Source organism: Leguminivora glycinivorella, chromosome 4 (genome assembly GCF_023078275.1).
Source record: "Leguminivora glycinivorella isolate SPB_JAAS2020 chromosome 4, LegGlyc_1.1, whole genome shotgun sequence".
Taxonomy (NCBI): domain Eukaryota; kingdom Metazoa; phylum Arthropoda; class Insecta; order Lepidoptera; family Tortricidae; genus Leguminivora; species Leguminivora glycinivorella.
The window spans coordinates 17,174,151-17,196,962 of NC_062974.1; the positions used below are offsets into that span (position 1 = coordinate 17,174,151).

Sequence of the window (22,812 nt, forward strand, 5' to 3'; positions counted from 1 at the left end):
ATTCAATCCATGCTTCCTGCCATTAACTGCGGTTTAATAATATACAGTCATTATACATTTAAACAGTGTACTTACTATTTAATTAATTATCTTTACAGTTGGGGATAGGGAATGTATTGCTGTAATTTATATATTTTACTTAACACAAATTATTCTTCCGTTCGTAATATACGTAAATTAATGTTATTTACTTATTATACCTATTTACTCAGTACTCGTACAGCGGCTATAAAATTAAAATTAAATTTTATGTTGCGTAATGTACTCGCTTCAGCATAAAGCCATATTGTTATATGCGTCATAATTCATCTTTTATGACAGAAGATAATTACATATTTACTAGAGGCAGGTCGTGGCAGTGCATGATTTTGATAGCCTTGCCTATGCATGCATATGCAACGGTTAAATAAAACATATAGGTATGTACTTTTATGCTCATTTAAAATACCTAAAATACCTTGGTTAAATATTTCTCTAGTACATAATGTGGAAAGTGTTATCCTTTTAAGTAGATACTATTTGGGGCGACCTTATTTTCACGTGAAAGAATAATCTATCATCGTCACTTTATTTTTCTTCTAGTAGTCTAGTGTATTGTCGCGAAGCATAAATGCTGACGGCTGACAGGTTTTTACATTATATTCTCATCCAGCATTCAGAATTTACTACTAACCAACCTTTATCTGCCTAAAAAATAAACACAAACATCGCACGCAATCTCGCATGAAGAGCTCGTATCCCTTTATTCCGAAGTCAACGAAGAAGTCGGAGTGTAAGGGAGTCGTTTATTTGTACGTGTTTATTTTTGCGCCTTCCCGGACACCGGACGGTCCGGCCGGACGGACCGAGGCTGGGTGGACGGTCCGGCGGTTCGGGAGTTTAACGAGGGCGCTGCTTGTGACGCTCGCAGTGTTTGATGTTTAGCGCTGGAAGTAATTGGCGTTGGATGGATGATATGAGCATTTTTTTTAGCGGTTTTAAGGTTGTTTATTATTTTTATGATGGCGTTCAGGGCAATTTGTAAAACGATGAGTTTTAAGGGTTGAGAGTCAGCGGTCGCATAATAATGTGATGATTTGATGAAGTTTGAAAGCGTTTGACTATCGATTATGAAATGTTGTAATGCTAAATTAAATGACTGATGATCCCAAAATTTGCATAACCGGAATCGTAAAATTAGAGTTGCAAGTTGTTTACAGGTGTTCAGCTGTAGGTACCTGCTGTGAACCGCTATGAATCTGCAAAGAGTATCGCTCTCTCTCAATATATTACATAAATAGGCTTCAAATAACGGTACAGATACAGAAGCTTAATATCTACATTAACTTAGGTGTGTATTACGCTTACAGACATTGCAATTTCTTTATTAATCGTATTATTTGTGGATCCTGATTTCTAATTAAATAAGAATTAAATTTGAATTATATGTATAGGAATATTACCAAATGTTCATACCTATAAATTAAAAATACGCCTGATTGTTACGTGAAAAAGACATTCATCATAAGATAATATTCGTACGTATTCTGCTGGCACAATTTTTATCTATTCTCTGACAAATCTATGATTATCAGAACCACCACCGTTATAAATACGTTTTTCTGTCATCTTTACAAATGGCCCATTTAATCACGTTCTTATTTCCGAAGCCCATACTAAAACATTATCTCCACGTAATACCAACATTGCAAATTTGGCAAGCGCTCGTGCGTCGCTGGCAGCGCTACTTAACCCTGCCGGAGCAAAATCCGCACCAAATGAGCTGTGCGGAAGCTTTCAGGCCCATTTGTGGGGCTCGCAAAACCTAGAGAAAAAAAAAACATTTCACTCGCGAACCTTCGCTCTGTGGGCTAAGTGCACGCTTTACTTTATTTATGACACTTAAACATCGTTGCTTATGATAGTCAATGCGAAATTTTGTAACAGCGCAGGGGTAATTTGAAGGGAATTCACCAACCAAGAAAAAAACTTGTCTAAGTAGTCGGTTATCGCGGTTTGAAATAACGATGTCAGTAGATATTAATCAACCCTAATATTATCGTATAGAGGTGTTTGTACCTTTAGTGAGAAAAAATTAGTTATATTTGTAAATACAATTTCGTTTCGTTTTCTTTCAACTCCTTTTTGCCAAGAGTGGCACTGAAACTTGAGTAGTTCATTTGATCTGCCTACCCTTTTAAGGGATACCGACGTGATTGTAGGTATGTATGTACCTATTTATAAATACAATGACAATAGACAGAGTAACTAATAATTCATTAATTCTCCACATTTTGTGATTAAAATCTCATTTTTCAAAAAAACGGGCCCTGTAGCCGAATGGCATTTCTGCGACGCGAAACGCCACTGATACGCCGCAGAAATGTAGTCAGGCTCTGTCGCGCCAATACTCAGGAGATATTATCGTGAGCGTTTCGTGAGCGTTACGGCCCAGCCACGACATTGGTCTAAGCGCGACAGCGTTGAGCGGCAGCCATACGTGCGAATGAAAAGTCCCATCGCTGTGTCTCACTCCAATGTATGGCCGCCGCTCACCGCTGTCGCGTTTAGACCAATGTCGTGGCTGAGCCGTTAGTGCATTCGGCACAAGGACTAGACTAGACATGTTTTTTTGGGCCTATGTTTAGATTGTAGGTTTACTGATATTACTTAAATTATATGAAAGGTTTCATATACTCGTGATTTATATTAGTCGGCAAAGCGGAGAGAAAGATTTTTATTGCGAATTCGGTTAACGACCGTAAAATCTCGTCAAGGTTTAGAAGCAGTAGAGGATAAAATATGACCTTTCTTTGACACTGTTTGTACAGGTACCTACTTTAAAAAAAAGTTAACCTACTAGTTTTGCGAGATACAAACTTATGGATTGCCATTGTAATTTGATTAAGCATTGTCCAATTAACAATTAATTAGGTAACCAGCGTGCGTACTGCGTAGCCGAATGGCACAAACGCTCACGAAACGAAACGCTCGTAGATATCTATCTCTATCGCTCTTGCGTATTGGCGCGACAGAGCCAGACTACCTTTCTGCAGCGTTTCGATTTCGTTTCGCGTCGCAGAAATGCCATTCGCCTACGGGGCCTGTTACCCTATCTGTCTGACGTATATTTCTTATTTTCCGTGATAGGTATAAAATAAATATACATACAGAATCTATAATTACAATATTTTAAGCGCGTTACTCACGTATTTATTCAAGTCGAAATACGCTCGATATGTTTCGATCCATTTCCGAGGATCTTTTTCAAAGAGTAACATGTCGAACGTTATTTTGACTTGAATAAAAACGTGAGTAACCCGTTGAAAATATTGTAAGTGGGCCATTTTTTTCAAAGTTGTCCACCCCAGTATTTTTTTTTGGATTTGGAAATTTGTATGTGCTTTCCACTCAGAATCACGAGCTCTTTCCATCCTAATAGGAGAAAAAAAGTGTCCCGAGGTTTTTTCCCATTCCGTTACCATTTTTTCATACATTTTGTATGGTGGTAACGGCATGGAAGGTTTGAAAAATGTATGGAAATCTTGGGATATTTTTTTTTCTCCTATCAGGATCGAAAGAGCTCGCGATTTTGATAGTGAATCGCGTAAAAAGTACCCATGTTACAAAAAAAGTGGGGTGGACAACTTTAAAAAAATGGCCCAAGTACGTATATCTGAGTCTCACGGGAGTTTTATAGTTAAAATACAAAATCTATGCTCAGAATTTTTCATGAAGTTACAACTTAATGGCAAGGTTCTATTTAATGCAGAGTGCGAAATTTATGCATAAGATTTCACGAAACTACCGTCTGGCGTCTCGGATAGGACCCGAATGTCGTCATGCGTCAGCCTCGTTTTGCCGACCATACTTATCATTTTAAACCATTGAAATTTCAGTCGAATCGTTTGGATAATAGAGTTTGTGTCGCTTAATTTCAAACCTGGGTAAATCCATTCTGCTTTAAGGTTGAATATATATAAAAAATATAATATGATCTGAAAGATAATCAACCTTACAGCAGAATGGATTTACCCCGTTTTGAAGTTATGCGACACGTTTATTTTTAATTATATCACCGTTTATAGATGAGAACGTTTCAGTTGAAAAAGTTCATGTCAGTAACCTCTTCCAATCATTCATCATAACCTGTGCGTAGCCGAATGCCGAAACGCTTCACGATTCGCTCACAATTTGTTCACGCTTCGCTCCCAATTTGTTCACGATTCGTTCACGAGTCGCTCACGATTCGTGAGCGTTTCGTGAAGCGTTTGTGCATTCGGCTACGCACACAGGCCCCGTAGCCGAATGGCATTTCTGCGACGCGAAACGAAATCGAAACGCTGCAGAAAGGTAGTCTGGCTCTGTCGCGCCAATACGCAAGAGCGATAGAGATAGATATCTATGAGCGTTTCGTTTCGTGAGCGCTTCGTGAGCGTTTGTGCCAATCGGCTACGCACGCTGATTAGAATGGTCCTTGTATATAGTTACAATCGCTCACGAAACCAAGTCCATCATGAATCACAATGGGCACGACGAAGGTAGACATGATATGTGGTAGTTTCCATGTCTTTAATCACGATTTACATAGTCAATATCAATAGTTGGTCCTACAATCCCGTATTGTAATTAGATTTGCAATTTGCATGTACAGATATGCAGGGCTTGAATTAAATAGGTACGTTATGTAAATTGACTGCTCCTGGGCATAAAATTAGGGTCCATTTACACAGTGCGGGATAGCTCCGAATGCGAGTTTCATTACATTCCGGTATGTGATTGATATGCTGGATTGAATGTAACTGTAAGTGCGCTTTCATAATATTCGATCCGATATCGGATGATTCGGATGTCGGACCGATTTCCCTACATCCGATATCGGATCGGACAATGTGAAAACGCACTAACCTATGCTTTGCACAAGCTTGCGAATTATAAACCTTGTGACAGACTGGAGTAAAAATAAAACCGGCCAAGAGCGTGTCGGGCCACGCTCAGTGTAGGGTTCCGTAGTTTTCCGTATTTTTTTCAAAAACTACTGAACCTATGAAGTTCAAAACAATTTTCCAAGAAAGTCTTTATAAAGTTCTACTTTTGTGATTGGACGCACTTTTTTTCCTTTAGGAGCGATTATTTCCGAAAATATTAATATTATCAAAAACGATTTTAGTAAACCCCTATTCATTTTTAAATACCAATCCAACAATGTATCACACGTTGGGGTTGGAATGAAAAAAAAATCAGTCCACAGTTTACATGTAGGGGGGAGTACCCTAACAAAACATTTTTTTCCTGTTTTTATTTTACCACTTTGTCGGCGTGATTGATATACATATTGGTACCAAATTTCAGCTTTCTAGTGCTAACGGTCACTGAGATTATCCGCGGACGGACGGACGGACGGACAGACAGACATGGCGAAACTATAAGGGATCCTAGTTGACTACGGAACCCTAAAAAAGATGAAATAGGTTTATACAATACCTAATTGATGAAATAGGTTAAGGTACTAAGTAAGCCAAACCTAACCGAAATAAGTAACCTTGACAGGAATAATGCATAATTATGTTTCTTTAGGGTTCTAACAACGCGTCATGTTAAATTCCATAATATCCAACTACAATGTGACTTTCATAAATTGAGTGAGAGTGACACTCTTAACGGCATTACCGTCGCGTATGAAAATGCGGCCAGACTTTGACATTTTCCGAAATAATTCAGGTGACCGCAATGCGGTATAGTTTTATGGTACCTAATGTTATTACAGGGATAAGTTCGCCTTTGTACACCATAACTATACTGTATTTCTATGTCCTAACTTGTCTTATGTACAATAAAGTGTTTACATACGTACATACTGTCATAAAAATATCTATCACGCAATTATCTTTAAGTATTTTATAAACTGTCTACTTATAGTAGTAAATTATAAGTAAGTATGTAATTGTTTGTACTTAATACATCATTCGCAAAGATCTGGTTTGATCCACATTTATTTACCTAATGTGGCCAAAGTGTTCTGTAGACTAAGCACAGATTCTGGATCGTTACAAGTTAGTCAAGTTGAGATACGCACGCCTACCTAATTTATTTTTCGCACGTACACTTAATACAAAAGTTGTAGGTGCCGTCAGGAGGTAATATACGAACCATTTTGCCCGTCAGGAGCGCTCGACCGCGAGGTCAATTTGTCTCAGGACCGGGAACGTGCTAATAAAATGCACCAACTTTTTTCCTCTCATAAAATATGTAGTGTAAAAGGTTAGTTAGTACAAAGGTGAAGTGTACACACTGAACGACACTTCGTGAATAAAAAAGCTTCTACACTTGAGAATAAGTAAAAAAGTTTTGTTTTTCTTTAGGGCAAAGCCAGGCTGCATGCATTTTCACTTGTACCAAACTGGCGTTTGTGTGAGACCAAATGCAGCAGTAAGCAATTGAGCAAACGAAATTTTGCGACTCGCGGTTCAGAAATTACACTCGTCTGGCTTCGCTCTTTACGAATACTGATGTAAGTTGCTGACTGAATGAATTATAATTATTTTCATTTTGTAAAAAAAATACCAAGTTTTTTGTACTAGTAGATATTTAAGTGCCTCTCGAGCATTTTAACCTTAAGTTACATAATCACAATAGTTCAGTCGTAGTTCATTTAAAATATACCCAACCTGAACATTTATTATATTATCTTTTAGTGATTTTATTAATAATTATTAATTATAATCATTTCTTGTTACAGATATCAGCCGCATATACGAAACAATGCCAAAAGGAAAGAAAATCAAACAGCTGTTGCTAGTAAAATTAATGTGCCTATAGAAAATACTTAATTAGATTAGTAAGCAAAATTAATAGACGTATAGGAAAGTGATTTTAGTGATGTTTATTTGATTAGCAAATTACAATTCATGCAAATAGTAATTTAATAAAGAAACAAATAAAATGTTTCATGTTTGTCAGATCTCGGGGTGTCTTAGCATTATCAAGCGTGCTAAAAGTGTTTCTTAATGAATGGTGAAACTGTGTAAATTCAATGGAACCGTGATTCGTCTGCGGAAGACACAGCCAAGATGTTACCCGTGCCTCAGGATCGCATGTCGGGGCGGCGAAGTAGCTCCATCGTGAGCCGCACGCTGCTTGGCCGCCGCGCTTCCGTCTACGTCACCGGGAACCATCAGGACCCAGCTAAGGTATGGAGTAGATAACTTCTTATAGTCATGTGGCCCTGGTAGTTGTGGTCAGAAGATTCCCATCAGATGCCATCTAATTATAGCAACGTAAGTACATTTATACACAATATGCGATTCATCCAATGCTTCCTATATGGACATATGGATTGTGGACGTCTACGGTACCTTTAGAGATAATAATATTAACTATTCAACGTCCAGGGTTAAATAACAATTCATAAGCCGTGTTACTATGGTTATGAGTAGGCTATTAAGCCTATTAATTGAGAAATGTTCTTTAGATCTTTTATCATTCACTCTTACCTAAATAAGACGTCTCTGCGTAGCGTAACGTATAAATTATGGTTGTATAAATTTAGACTTTTATAGATTTAGTACTTTTATTATACACGTTCGTGACCTTCGTTGCTGATCATCGTAAAATGTTGTTTATATTAGTAACACTGAAATATCATGTTAAAGGCGTGCTGGGATCTTTTGTTGTTTTAAAGAATTTAGGTAGGTATCATAAAAAAATTAAAATTATATATTAAAAAACTACTTATATATGCATAAAAATGTGGGAACAGAAATTAGAATGCCTAGATTTTTCATACAGTTTCTTGTATTAAGCAGTCATTGTGCCTTAGATAGGACACTTGATAGGTCTTAATGTGTGTTGCCAAAATATCATTCAAAAACTATGTGGTTTAATTTTAATTGATCATAAATATTATGCTTCATTTGACACGTAAGTTCGTGGGTTTGTAAATAACGCAATGTAGGTACGAGTACCTGGAGGAGTGATGTTCATACAGGCATTTTGGCTGTTATCTTATAATAACACGTTTGAATTAGGTATGCAATTCATATTAAATTATACCGTTACCATTACCATAATGTCAATTTACGATCGTCAATCGTACTTCAAAGCCATTACAGCGAGCAGACTCCACATTATTCAAGAACGCAAACAGACCCGGCCTAACCAAGGCGTTATATTATTTATTCGATCAATGGCAGTTTTCCTACGACCACACGCCGGTAACAGCTGAGCCGAATTTGCATTATAAATGGCGGGTACATAGCGTTCGCCAAATTGGTCTATTAGTGAACATGAGTCAATTAGCTGAAGGCGTTTACCGATCTAGATTGCGATGCGTGGGTATTTAGTGAACGATCTGGGCGCTATTATTCTAGTTCCGCCACATGCGGGTTCATATTAAGTAGGCACTATCCTGTAGGCCTAGCACATGATGGCCGCGGGAGTATGTCGCCGCGAGATAGATGACACGTCTTTGTCTAATTGTATTAATAACATAAGGACAGGTAGTCTATCTCGCGGCGACATACTCTCGCGGCCATCATGTGCTAGGCCTGCTGTTTCTAGGTACCTACACGAAATGTTGTGTGCGGTATTCCTTATAAAGTGGGCCATACACCAAAGTGTATAGTATGCGTATATGTATATAGCTATGTCTGAAGTTTACAAAACTGAACAGTCGGATGCCACACACGGTGCGTTGTATCTACGAGTAATGCACTTGACTAAACTGGGCAGGTGTACCGTAAGATAAGATAAGATAAGATAATTCTTTATTTGATAAAACACGAGTGATATAAAGATGTTAATATGTACATTCGAGATCTTTACATGCTTGGCTGAATTTTCAGCATTCAAATATTTATTACATTAAATTACAAATATAAGTATAAAAGAAGGAGTACAGAAGATGGTCGGAAAAAAAATCAAATGTCAAATGGTTCTAATCATACTACTACTAACAAAATAAATAAAATGTTTGCATGTATAATAAGAATAAAATAAAGAATAAAGAAAATAATGTCATTAATCAAAGTTACAACTCGATACAGCTCTTATAAGACTCTTTACAAATAAAATACACTTACATCACAAAAAAAAAAAAAAAAAGAAGAAGAATGCATTATTATTATGAGTAAAGAAAAAAAAAATTTTAAAGCTAATGTCAATTTACAAAATTCGTTATCTAGAGATTATTTATTTTAAAATGTCGTATTATATCATTTATATTATAGAAACAATGTTCTAATAGCAAACTGTACAATTTTTTCCTAAAAGTCTTACCTTCTAATATTCTTATGTCCACACAGGAATTGAATTATACAATTTTATAGCCATGCAATAGCAGTTATTTTGGAACAGTTTTAGCCTTTGTTGCGTTGGTATCTCTAAGTCGTATTTGTGGCGCTTTCCATTGCCTTTTTCTTTAAACAGTTCTATGTTATTTTTCACAAATTTACACATTTCATACATATACAAGGATGGTAACGGCAAAATCTTTTTTCTTTTAAATAATGGCCTGCAGCTGTCTAGATAGTGGGCTCCGCACAGGGATCTAACACATTTTTTTTGCGCTATAAAAACTCTATCTGCTTCGGTTGAGTTGCCCCATATTATTAAGCCGTAACGAATTTGTGAAGATACATAGCCGTGAAAGGCAGCGGTTGCTGCCGCTTCGGATACAATAGAACGTAGACGCCACAAAACATACACAAAACGATCTAGCTTATTACATAAGTGGTTAATATGGGCTTTCCAATTGCAATATTTGTCAATATGTAGACCTAAGAAAACTGCAGCATCAGTTTCCTTAAGTTGCACGCTATTAAAGTCTGTAGTAATTTCAAGTGGTTTACTTTTATATGTTTGAAATTGGATCAGCTGCGTTTTTTGCAAGTTTACATTAAGATTATTATCATTTAACCATTGAGTGACATTTGTCAGTGTATTTTTAATATTATGACATAGAGAATCACCATTCACCCCTTTGATTAAGATAGTTGTATCGTCTGCAAAGAGTATACTGTCGTTTTGTGTGGCTTTAGGTAAATCATTAATATATAATAGAAACAAAATTGGCCCTAGAATGCTGCCTTGTGGCACACCGCATTTATTTTCAATGTAAGGAGAATTATATGATTCTTTTTCATGGTTTGAGTTAAGTTTTGTAACTTCAACACATTGCTTCCGTCCGTTAAGGTAACTTTCTAGCCAAAGATACGGTTGTCCCCTTATGCCGTATTTGTATAACTTTGACAATAACGTTTCATGGCAAACGAAATCAAACGCCTTACTCATGTCTAGCATCAGTGCTACCACAGGTGCTTTATCATTTAAACTTAAGGTGACATTTCGTACCAGCTCAAAACAGGCATGTGTTGTTGATTTCTTTTTTTGGAAACCGTACTGCTTTGGTGTTATTAACTTACACTTTTCTAAAAAGTCGATTATTTTCCTATATACTAAGCGTTCGAAAACTTTAGATAGGACAGGGATTAAAGTGATAGGACGATAATTCGACATGTCACATTTGTCCCCTTTTTTAAAAATCGGTTTTACTACCGAAATCTTGAGCCTATCTGGAAATACCCCTTCTGTGTATGACAAATTTATAATATAGTGTAAAGGCAATGAGATAATAACCGCAACAGATTTCAAAATGTTGACATTAATGCCATCGTATCCCGTAGACTGAGTATTTCTAAGGTTTTTTATAGCTTTATAAATGTCATAGTGATCATCAGGCAAAAAAAACATGGTATGGGTGTTTTGGTCAATTAATGATGTTACATTAGAACTATTCTTAATACTTTTGTTTGTTAATTTTATTAGGTATTGGTTAAATTGTTTTGCGATATCTAAGGGATCATTGTATGTGATACTGTTTTGGGTGATTTCTTTTATTTCAGGAGATACTGCGGTGGAGCAACATGTTTTTTTTTATAATACTCCACGAAGTTTTGCATACGTTTTTGGCATTTTGTATTCTTTTAAGGTTTATTGATTTTTGGGCTGCATTCATACATTTGTTAAGAATTTTGCAGTATTGTTTATAGCGGCTAAGATTTTCTTTTTTATTTGACTGGGAATATTGATACTTACAGTACAAAATTCTTTTTCTTATGCAACATTTTCGAAGTCCTTTTGTTATCCATGCGTTCCTGGTAGGTTTAATTACATGCTTGATTGTAATAAACGGAAAACAGAGATTATAAAATAATGTGAATAAGTCATGAAATGCGTTAAAGGCTGCATTCGTAGTATTCTTTTCATAGACTTCGGCAAACGAAAGTGCTGCGATTGCGTTTATAAATTTCCTAATATTATCATCACTGTAGTCTCTTTTCTTTTCGTACCATATTAAAGGTTTTTTAGCAAAACTGTTTCTTGTATTCAGACTACACGATAAAGTTTGACCCGTGTCATGGTCAGATAAGCCGAGAGTGTGTATTCCAGGTATTCCCTTTTGAATATTACTAGCTATTATGTCAATGAAGGATGTCTTTCTTGTTGGTTTTGTAATGTAGTTAATAATGTTGTAATTACTTAGAATACTTTTTAACTCTCTGCTTTGAGTGTTAGACTTAATCATATCAATATTCCAGTCACCACACAATATGATATTTTTATTTTTTGATCGGCATACTCTTCTTAAAAGATTATCAATGGTCTCAAGGAATATATATACGTTGGATGATGGTGTTCTGTATATACATATTATTAAAAGGTTTACAACTGGAATCTCGACACCACAGCACTCAAATTCATGATCCTGTGAGAATTCCTTAACATCTAGGACATTGTAATTTAAGTCAGACCGAACTAAAATACAGGTTCCCCCTCTTTTTTGATTGGGACGTGAATATGAAGCTGCTACTTCATAATCATTAATTTTCAAATTTGATTCTGATCCGAGTTTAATAAATGTTTCACTTAGGCATATAATATCTACTTTCCCTATTTGTTTACATAAATTATCTAGTGTGAGTTCAAACACATCTTTTTTGTTAATTATCCCCGCTATATTTTGGTGCAAAACTAATACATCTCTAGTATTATTCACGAAAAAACTTGTCATCTCTACTTTTCCCTTTCGGCTTAAAATAGTTTGTGATTTTATTAACGATCGAGTCACCAGATTTGAGATTAATATGTTTCGACTGGTACAATGTGTCACTTGTGTCCAAATATTGCGAAGTTAGAATGTTTAACGTAGTGTGTATAGCTAGCTTAATACACACTAAAGGGTCCCTGCGGGCGTAGCACACTAGTGTGATAAACTGTATCCCATCGGTGCGTCCCTATCGCATTCACAAAGAGTGCGAAAAGGACGGCCTGGCATTATATCGTTTACTACGCGACCGCTTGCTTGCCTGCCTGGATATCAATAGGCCGTACAATATCGGCCTGTCAGTAAAAAATGATAGCATCGAATAACTGACAGGCCTTTATCATCCAGGAACTGATAGTAAATGGGCCTTGGCCCCTTAATACATCATAGCTATAGGTACAAACATTTACCCATAAATCAATCCCTTCAGGTGGCGGAGCTACAAGTTGCATAGGGGATAAGTGGCACGGTCGTTTTATAAAACATTCCGTTAAGTGGCAGGCGCCGGGAGCCGGACTCTGGGAAAAACAAGCCGATAAGTGGCAGGGACCGGCTCCCGGACCCCGTGCGACGATATACCTAAATATATAAATAAAACCGTCTAAAACTGTATCTAGCTTCCTCACACTTGCACGAACCATTCGTCACTAAACAAGGACGGCATTCAGTAAAGGTCCAACACCCTCAACTTCAAAACAGCTTGAAATATGACCCAATTTGATTGGACCAACCGCCTGCCATATTTGAGACACGTGTTTAAAAACCGTCTTTTTTGCAAAAATTGTACTGTAATATGTTAAAAAAAGGGATATAAGTGTAAATAAATGTATATTTAAGTCCCTGAATTACTTTTTTATACAATTTACTGTTTGTTTTCCTAAATAAAGTTATTTTAATACATGGAAGTGGAAAACGTAGCCACCTGATATTTGATCGAGTCTAGCAAAATTCACATAAATGGAATGTATTTTTTTGCTATGGAATGATTTTAGCCGTTTCATAATGAATCCAGTGATATATGGTTTATGCACAACATCCCTACACTTTTTGAGAAATTATAATTTTTGTAACACAAGTGACATTCGCGATGACCACCCGTGAGGGCCCCGCCACTCAAGGGTAAACTTTTTCTGTCATTTTATCGGTATCCTTGCCACTCAACAGCTTTTTATTTCAAGTCCGGCTCCCGGTTACCTGCCACTTTACGTGCGGTCGGCTCCCGGATTTCGCCACCTGAAGGGATATCAGATGATATAAATAATAATCAAACTAAAAATATAACGGGAACCAATATGTTAAAAATAGAACAAGTATAGGAAACCCAGGCCCTCTAACCAAAAGTTCAATCGTTGACGGAACTGCCGACCTAGCCGAAATGACACTCGTTGACACTAGACGCCGATCGAAATGCAGTCTGGCTCTGTCGCGCCAATACCGAAGGATAGCTAGCTACGATAACGATCATCGTTTGTGCATTTGGCTACGTACTCTGGATCTGTCGAGCCTAAACTACAGTATAATAAAGAGTACTATCGTACAGTATGGCCACTCCCGCTCCCCGCTGAAAGTGCCGCCCACCCCCTCTCGGTTACCTCACAGTCATATTTCACTCATACAAGCATAGTACGCGTTCACCTACACGAGCTTAGACTGTGTGCTAGGAACGCGCCTCTTTCATATATTTGATCGCCAGTGTCCGAGGTGTGCCTAAACGGAAGAGCGATATAAAGAGAGATAACTACGTTACACCACGGAGCGACTACGATATAATTTCATGGGTAACTATAGAATATTAAATATAAAACAAATAAGAATATTAGGAATAAGAAATAAGAATATTAGATATAAAACACTACAAAGTAGAAGAGACCGGGGCTGGTTGTCACAGAGGTAGGTTGTCACAAACGGCAATGGTTCCTAAACCAAGAATGCGATGGTAACGTTCGAAAGAAATAAACAAACAAACAGTAGGTACAATACCAATAATATGGTTTGAGGATGTGGTCCGTATCCAAGATGTTTACAAGTGGAAGAATCTTTAAACAGTATATTTCATTAAGATTTATTTGCCTGAGAAGCAGAATGAGGACGTGCGTCGCGTGTAAAGGGAACTTTTATTTGTTTTCAGTGTTGGCGTGGTGAGAGAGAAGGTACTTACGTATTTGCGATTGTTTCTTCAATTTAGTCTCGGTATTTTTAGCGCGGTTTTGGAGTTTTATTCCATAGACTAGGGGATGTGAGACAAATAATCGGTTTAGGGTCAGTACACCTTAGACTTTTAACAAGATTTGTAATATACCTGGGGCCCATTTCTCGAAGCTACAAGTTACAATTTACAAGTGGTAGTCAATGTCTAATGTGACAAATTGGAAAGAGACTGTTTGAGAAATGGGCCCTGTTAAGTCAATTAGCATACATAAGTACCTAATAGTTTTGGCTCAGTGAACTTTTTGTTACAATATTTATGTACCTACGACAGCCATTTATTCTTATTGGTAGCCGCTTGCAACATTGCTCAAAACTGCGTTTACAAATTACCCACCGAGCTGAAAGTACAGGATGTAATATTTTGTTTACCGTCTGTTATACAGCCCCGGCTTTTCACTCCACGCTTGCCTATACTCTATTCATCCGGAAACACAAACAATATCTTATTCATATGCCCAACTGTTAAATCAAAATGTTACTGTGCAATAAGATTTTCCGAAGTAAAGAGCGCCGTAAGCCGTAAACAAAATTATTTCTGCTTTATTCTTGAACTTTAGCGAAAGAAAACAGGTTCTTGCTTTTAGACGATCATTTCATTTGTCACACAAGTTAACAGCCTATTTACTCACCAAAAGTTAGTTTTGATCGTTGAAACTTTTCGTAGTATTCTAAATCGTGTTCTGCGTTTCAGATAACAACTTTGTGCTTTGTTTCTGCTAGTAGTTTTGTCTCTGTAGGTATCAATTTTCCAGTGTTTATAGTGAAACTTTGTGAATGAGAAATGAGGTTTCATTTCTTTCTACTTAGTTTTATTGGAGTCCTTCCAAATAACAGATTATTTACGCGTATATTTTTTCTCCTTGACATCTTAGCGTCTTATCCTAAATAATGTAACCGCTTTTCTATCTTTTTCGGGTGGAATAACTAAAGAAATCCGTTTAAAATTTATAAAAATGCCATAACTAAATGCGGTATTAAGGCAATGAAAAGAAATAAAAGGTAGTTTCCAATTATAAAGGGTATTTTTTCCACCAAATCCCGTTCGCACCCGACGTTCATAAGTAAGGGAAAATGGAGCGCAGATTGGTTTTTTACAATTTTCTCCTTAATACCTGGACAGTAGACACGTGGCCGTGACAGGGAGGAGGGTTCCCGGGATTGGGATTGCTCGGGTATAAATTAAAACGACATAATGTTTGACATCGGAACTTCCTTGCGTAATGTTGTCGGCCATCTGCTGATCAGGACCTTTATAAATATGTATGGTTTTGATACTTCTTAAGTTATTTAATGGTTCTCTAAATCTCAAAAGAGTAGTCTGATCTCAAACATACAATACCTATTGAGGTTGGTTGTACATTATTTTCACGTGATATGAAAATTAAAATTGTCGAAATTAATGTAAAAATAATATTACATGTAGGTAGGTCCAATCCAATACTAATATTATAAAATCCATACTAATATTATAAATCGGAAAGTGTGTGTGTCTGTTGGTTTGTCCGTCTTTCACGGCAAAATGGAGCGACGAATTGACGTGATTTTTTAAGTGAAGATACATAGTTGAAGGGATGGAAAGTGACATAGGCTTCTTTTTGTCTCTTTCTAACGCGAGCGAAGCCGCGGGCAAAAGCTAGTCCCCCGGTCAATATAAGTCTAATAAAAGCTAGTGTATCTAAATATCGTAACTAAGTCTATGTTTTCTTTTCCTATCAGACACATGATTTCAGCACCGAAGTACTCGTATAGTTCAAAACTTTGAAATTGACTGAATACATGCAAAAATGAAGTTTAAAGAAAACTTCCTGTTCTCACGGTTAGTTACGACGCCAGAATACTTCGGACTTGGCCACTAAACTTACCTGCAGTCAATTTGCATGCTCAAGTGCTTGTTCAAGGAAAGTTTATTCACAAGAAAACATACCTACATCAAAGCTAAAGGAGTAGGTAAAAAACGCATACCTACAAATTTATTTATACCTTATTAAATGACTTATCCATTGTTACATATATACATACATAATTTTTAAGAAAAAAAAACCGCCTTCTTTTGGGGTTCTGGTGATAAATACTTTCAAATGTTGGATTATGTTATCAATTCGTCTGTATATTTTTTAATGTTTGTTATTCGATATCTCCGTCATTTATGAACCAATTTTGAAATCTGGATGATTCTGAAGTACTTACAGATGAGAATGATTATCAGAACGGAACTCTAACCAGGGGCGGCTCACTCTTCATCAGCAGTTCCACTGCACCAAATGTCACTGTTCTGGACGTAAGTGCATGCTGTTCTTATAAAAATACCAAAGTCACTATAAGTGTGCCGTTCAGATTTGAGGAGTTCCGTTCTGACCATCATCAGTAATTCCACTGCACCAAATATCAATGTTCTGGACGTAAGTGCATGCTGTTTTTATAAAAATACCAAAGTCACTATAAGTGTGCCGTTCAGATTTGAGGAGTTCCATTCTGACCATCATCAGGAGTTCCACTGCACCAAATGTCACTGTTCCGTACGTAAATGCATGCTGTTCCTTTAAAAACACAAAAATCACCATTTATGTATGCCTTTCAGATTTGAGGAGTTCCCTCGATTTCTCCAGGATCCCATCATAAGACTAATCTGTATGCATATACATTCAATAAAAAAAAATTTTCAAAATCGGTCTAGTAACGACGGAGATATCGAGGAACAAACATAAAAAAAAAAAACATACAGACGACTTGATAACCCCTTCCTTTGAGATTTGGAAGGCGGTTAAAAATGGCAGGGTTCGAAAATATCCGATATTTATAATAAATATCAAAATATCGGATATTTATGATATATATCAACTTTGATATAAGTATATCCATTTTGTATGGAAGGCATATTAATATTTTGTTGCATTATTTATGAATACAACTTTAGATAAAGAATATTCTACTAAAAACATAACATTTAGTAGAAAAACAGTAACAAACACTAAAAACTATATTTTTAACAATGTTACATTTTTTTAAACCATTTTTGTATTGCAATATTTTATAAACAAATGATAAATATCGGATATTCATATGCATTGATATATATCGTCGAACCCCGCTGGATATATATCCGATATATATCGGATATATATCTTGATATATATCCATTGATATATATCCTCGAACCCTGCAAAACGGATCTGCTTTTAGTGAACTAAATAAAATAAGCCTATTTATTCTGTACTAGCTTTTGCCCGCGGCTTCGCTCGCGTTAGAAAGAGACAAAAAGTGGCCTATGTCACTCTCCATCCATTCAACTATTTCCACTTTGAACATCACGAAAATTCGTCGCCCCATTTTGCCGTGAAGGACGGACAAACAACCAGACACACACACTTTTCCATTTATAATATTAGTATGGATGCATAAACACGCGAAGAACAAGTTAGGTAAAACGTTAACGTTTGTTTCCATGACTAATGCCGTCACATTTTTTACAGTTTCTAAACTGATAGTGCTTAAATCTTCATTTAAATTAAATATATATTTTCGTGGTAATTTCACCATTAATAGTTTCCTTTTACGCCCAGATCCTTCACCCGTATGTATTTTTATATTTAGTACATTTAAGTAAGAACAAAATTTGTTCTATGCAACATTTAATGTTGCATGCAAAAATCATAAAAAACACCCATTACTGAAGGAAAGAGAGATTACGTATTATGCAGTACAAATATATGAAAATCCTTTTTAAATGATGGGTCGTATGGGCCTAAATGCTTCAAACCAAATAAATAGCTCTTCCATTAAGGGTTAATTTAATGCGATAGATTAAGTAGGTGAGACAATATTTAACTAAATCCCGTAATTCATAAGAACACAGTAGGTTTGCATTGTGTTGAAAAACGTAATTCGCAAAAGATATAAGTAGGTATTCTTATCTATAAGGACCTATATTTAAAAGATGGAAGCATGATATCTTACCACACAGTTTACACGAATAAAATTTGAACAAATATTAAACCTATGCCGCATTCTTTTAGAAGAGTATTTAGAAGAAAATCCATATACCAACTTCTTGTGCTGTAGTGTCACAAGGTTATTTTCAAACAAATTCGTCCTGATTTGACGTCCCAATCTATATCACCCATATTATATTATTTTCACCTGCCTTTTTTCAATATTTTTATTTTCGACTATTTTAGTGTTCCACTGGTGAGGAAAAGGCTTCGCTTTTTTCACTCGACCGTCCACGATTTTGTGTATAATGCGTCCAAGTCATCCCACCATCTCTTTTTTGGCCTGCCCGAACCCCAGCCTAAACCGTCTATGGTATTCCGCGGGTCCCACTCGGTAATCATGTCTAGCCCAGTCTCAAGTATAAATGTAAAATCCACGTGCACCTAAGAATACTGCTACTTCCTAATTTGAATAAGGTACAGCGAGGAAAATCTCGACTGCCCTCCAATTGTAACTAATCCATTTTTTCCATATTCTATGATGTTGAGTTCTACATGTATCCACTGAACACGCCTACCATATATGTATAACCGGTGGACACTCTATTTTAGTAATGCAGAGATTGTAAAACATGGAAATAATGGACCAGTTACATTTGTCCCCCAGTCGAGATTTGCCCCGCTGTACCTTATGTAAAAGCTTTATCTCTAACTTACGCAATGACTGGATTATGGAGAGAAGCTCAGATGGCCTCATTATAGATACATACACTTCCGAAAGTTCTCAACTCACTTGACTTGACACTTTGTCTCATACTTTATGCATAATTAAACGCTCCAGATTGACTCGCGTTCGTTAATAAGTGATAAAATAAAATGTACCTACTTAGGAACCTAATTTTATTTAATTAAATTGTACCAATATTTCAATTATTTGCAGAAAAAAAGGTAAGTAGAAGACGGCATTGTTATCATTAATTATTTTATCAGCGCAAACATATTTCATATAGGTATTTTCGATAACCATATTTATTGATATTCGAAATTAACAAAATAAAATTATAATAAATCAGAGTAAGATTTATTTGTACAGAGACAATACATTTATATAAGACTGGGTACCATAAAATAATTACTTTCCAAGGAATGGCCTTATTTCAGCATGTTGTAATTCCAACATGTAATCTATACTATTTTTCTGCGAATACCTAAATGATTGATTATTTGTTTGTTTTGTTTCCATACATAAACCGTTTATTAGAATCCATAAACATTTAAGTACGTACTAGTAAAGCCGACGAAGATGGCGCTGATCTAAATGCAACAGAATTGCTTAGTTGTTCCATACGTAGTATAATTACAGTTGGCTTAAAATACCTTAGAATAATTTGTCAGGATCCGCGCAACATCGTTGCTGGATATTTGCTGTCGCTAAGTAGGGAAACATACTGTTCTTCCTTTATTACTCGTACCTACGTACAGTGGGCCAAGAAAGTGGTCTGCCAGTTTTGACAAAAGTTTCTGTGAGCTCTAACGATCGCTATTAAGGTTGACTTGACACATGGCATGACGTAAGTATCATATGTAGACAGAGCAATTCAAACGTTACAGTTTGGCGAGGATTCCTGTAAATGAATTTCCTGAATTGAAAAAAAAAATGTCACTGACATAATATTATTGCAATTGGAAATCGACCTTGTTGTCTCATGACGTTCAAACGAACCTCAACCAAAGTCCAAGTCAAATGTAAAAATATGGGTACACATCTTAGTCAAAAATTTGCCCCATAGCATTTTCATCCGGTGTGAAAAGAGTGAAACGATATTTTTTCACATGACTGTACCTTGAATGTACATGGTAATTTAATAAGAACTTTTACACAGCGTTTTTCAAATTTTTAAAACCGCATAAATATAAATAATTAGGAACGTTGATAACATACGAGAAGTAAAACATTAAAAACTAAAATAATTGGAACAATAAAAATTATAAACATGCAACATTACGTACATGTACAATTGTAAATGACTGTCAATAACACAAATATTAATATATTATTTTTTATTAAATCATTTGGAAATGAGGAAATGTCGCCAGTATCCTTGGTGCAATGCCTCAAGGGCCTATTTTAGACATTAGCTAGCTTTTAAGTTTAGTCTTACCATGAGTTCAAGTCTCACCCAAGGCAGACATTTTCCACTTTTAAATTTATTCTAAGCCTAGTGGCATCGATTGCAGACGTTTCTGTTAATCAGAAGTTAAAAAATTAGTCTTACTTTCTTATATAATTATGTAAATATATTCATGTAAATAAACCCATAGTAAATACTTAGATAAGTACATAAAAAAACATTACTCAAGTCAACAAACGATAACTTTTTGGTAGAAAAGTGACAAGAATGATTACGGGACGAAACTGTTTACAAGATGTCGTGAACAAGTTCCATCTTCCTCGTGTTCTGACCAGCGTGCGTAGCCGAATGCACAAACGCTCACGAAACGCTCACGAAACGAAACGCTCGTAGATATCTATCTCTATCGCTCTTGCGTATCGGCGCGACAGAGCCAGACTACCTTTCGCGGCGTTACGTTTTCGTTTCCTGTCGTAGAAATGCCATTCGGCTACGGGGCCAGGAATTACCCGAAACCAAAAGTTATGATGTATGTATCGATAATGACTTATGAATCTTATGATCGTAATAAGGATTGCAATATGGAAGTACAGTCGACTACAAAGAGATGTATCCATTTTTTCACCTTATTGCATTGTAATAAGGTGAAAAAGTGGATACATCTCTTTGTAGTCGACTGTGCTACAATGTCAATTGTCGCTCAACAGTGGCACTTCGCCGTTCATTGGCTATTCAACAAATAAATATTGACGCTGAGTACCACGTAATACCTATTTAATGTTACGTATCAACCCAGAAATAAGCACTGAATTGTCAGTGTCAAGTGTCAATGTCACTGTAGTGAATAGGCCACAGGTAGTTATTTTTGCGAATATCTGTACCGATACCGATATTGTCCGTTGCACAGGTAATCTGTGGGCCCCTTAATGGCGACAGATCGTCGAAAGCGAGTTGATAGCAGTTGGCCTGACTGGAGTGACGCCAAAGATGTTTCTGGAGATATAAAGGCGTGGCGCCAGCTTATGAAGGCCTTTTGCACCCTGAAATTTACGACGAGAATAAATACAATTGCATGTAGAAGTACAGTCAACCAATTGGAACCCTAGGCCACTGTAGAACTATGTCACAGTGACGTTTTAAATCAGATTGTAAGAAATCTCTTACTGCTTGTCATTTTGACATGGTTGTAGAGTGGCCTAGAGTTCCAATTGGTTGACTGTACCTAACCTACATAGGTACTAATAAAAAAATAGATAATACATACTATAGTCTATCCCCCTTACTCATAAACTTTCACTAAAGTTCTGACGTATTGGTGTGATAGAAAGGGACAAACGAACTTTATAGGCCTGATAACATCAGTGAACTTTTATGAATAAGGGGGTTAATCTTTAGGTATTTAAATAAATGTAAACAAAATCTACCCAGTACGCCAGTTGCATAATAGTATTTTTTCTACTCCCGTACTGTTATTCGTGAGTTTTAAACCCTACATAAAAGATGTCAGGACAAGTCTATCTAGTCTATACCCTGAAAACATTTAGTAGAAGTAGCACGATATAGCTGTTACAGTTCAGTAAATACATTGCTACCAACTTAACAAACCAATTCGCAGAGTCGAGACTCCTTCGTTTTCTGCTGCGTTCATTGGCGACGCGTCGAATCGCATTCAAATGTATGAGAACTCAATTCAACTCGGCTCGATTCGTCTTAATGGCCAGGCTTCAAAGAACCATACCATAGACAGTTTTATTTTCATGTTTGCACTCAAACTGCATATTCAAAATGGTAGGCGGTCCACTAGATAACTAAGATGACTGAAAGTAGGTATTTGTTGATTTATAATTTTCTTTCAAAATAAGTGCTTGGTCGTAGAAAAAGTATTGTATGCAACGGTGTTTAACTGAGTCAAAAAATGCTCGTGGCGTCTTTATTAACAATTTTCGGCTTCGCCTCAAATTGTTACCCACGTCACTCACCTTTTTTGACCTCTTTTAACCACCAGTTGCATAAAATACTATTAAGCAACAGGCGTTTAAAGGAGGTCAAAAAAGACGAGTGGCGTGGGTAACAATTTGAGGCGAAGCCGAAAATTGTTATTAAGACGCCACGAGTATTTTTTAACTCAGTTAAACACCGTTGCATACAATACTTTTTCTAATACGACCATGCACTTAAGTAGTTTTTAATAGTTTTCTTGAACAACTTTCGTGAAATTCACACTGTTTCCTGTATTTTGACGCGTCGGCTTCCCCTCTGTTCCTGCCCCACCCTGTCGCTCGCACTCCCCCGCGCCGCCGCCCGCCCCCGGCCGGCGCCCCGCGGCCCGCTATATCCCTTAAAGACTACCTAACAATGCTTTAAGAGCTATATCGTATGCGTGGGTGCGCGGGACGCCGGGCGGGGGCGGGCATCTTTTATGTAGGGTTTTAACTATCTATGCACGACCCTGTAAATGACG

General features: G+C 36.6%; 1 protein-coding gene across 1 annotated transcript in view; it reads left to right on the forward strand.

Annotated features, from left to right (window-relative positions):
* LOC125225318 overlaps positions 1-22,812 on the forward strand; it is a 182,358-nt gene that overhangs the window by 45,091 nt on the left and 114,455 nt on the right. Inside the window, exon 2 of the mRNA XM_048128967.1 lies at positions 6,719-7,169. Within this exon, the coding sequence (XP_047984924.1) occupies positions 7,050-7,169 (120 nt within the window). The 5' untranslated portion in view covers positions 6,719-7,049. The remainder of the gene's footprint in view (positions 1-6,718; positions 7,170-22,812) is intronic.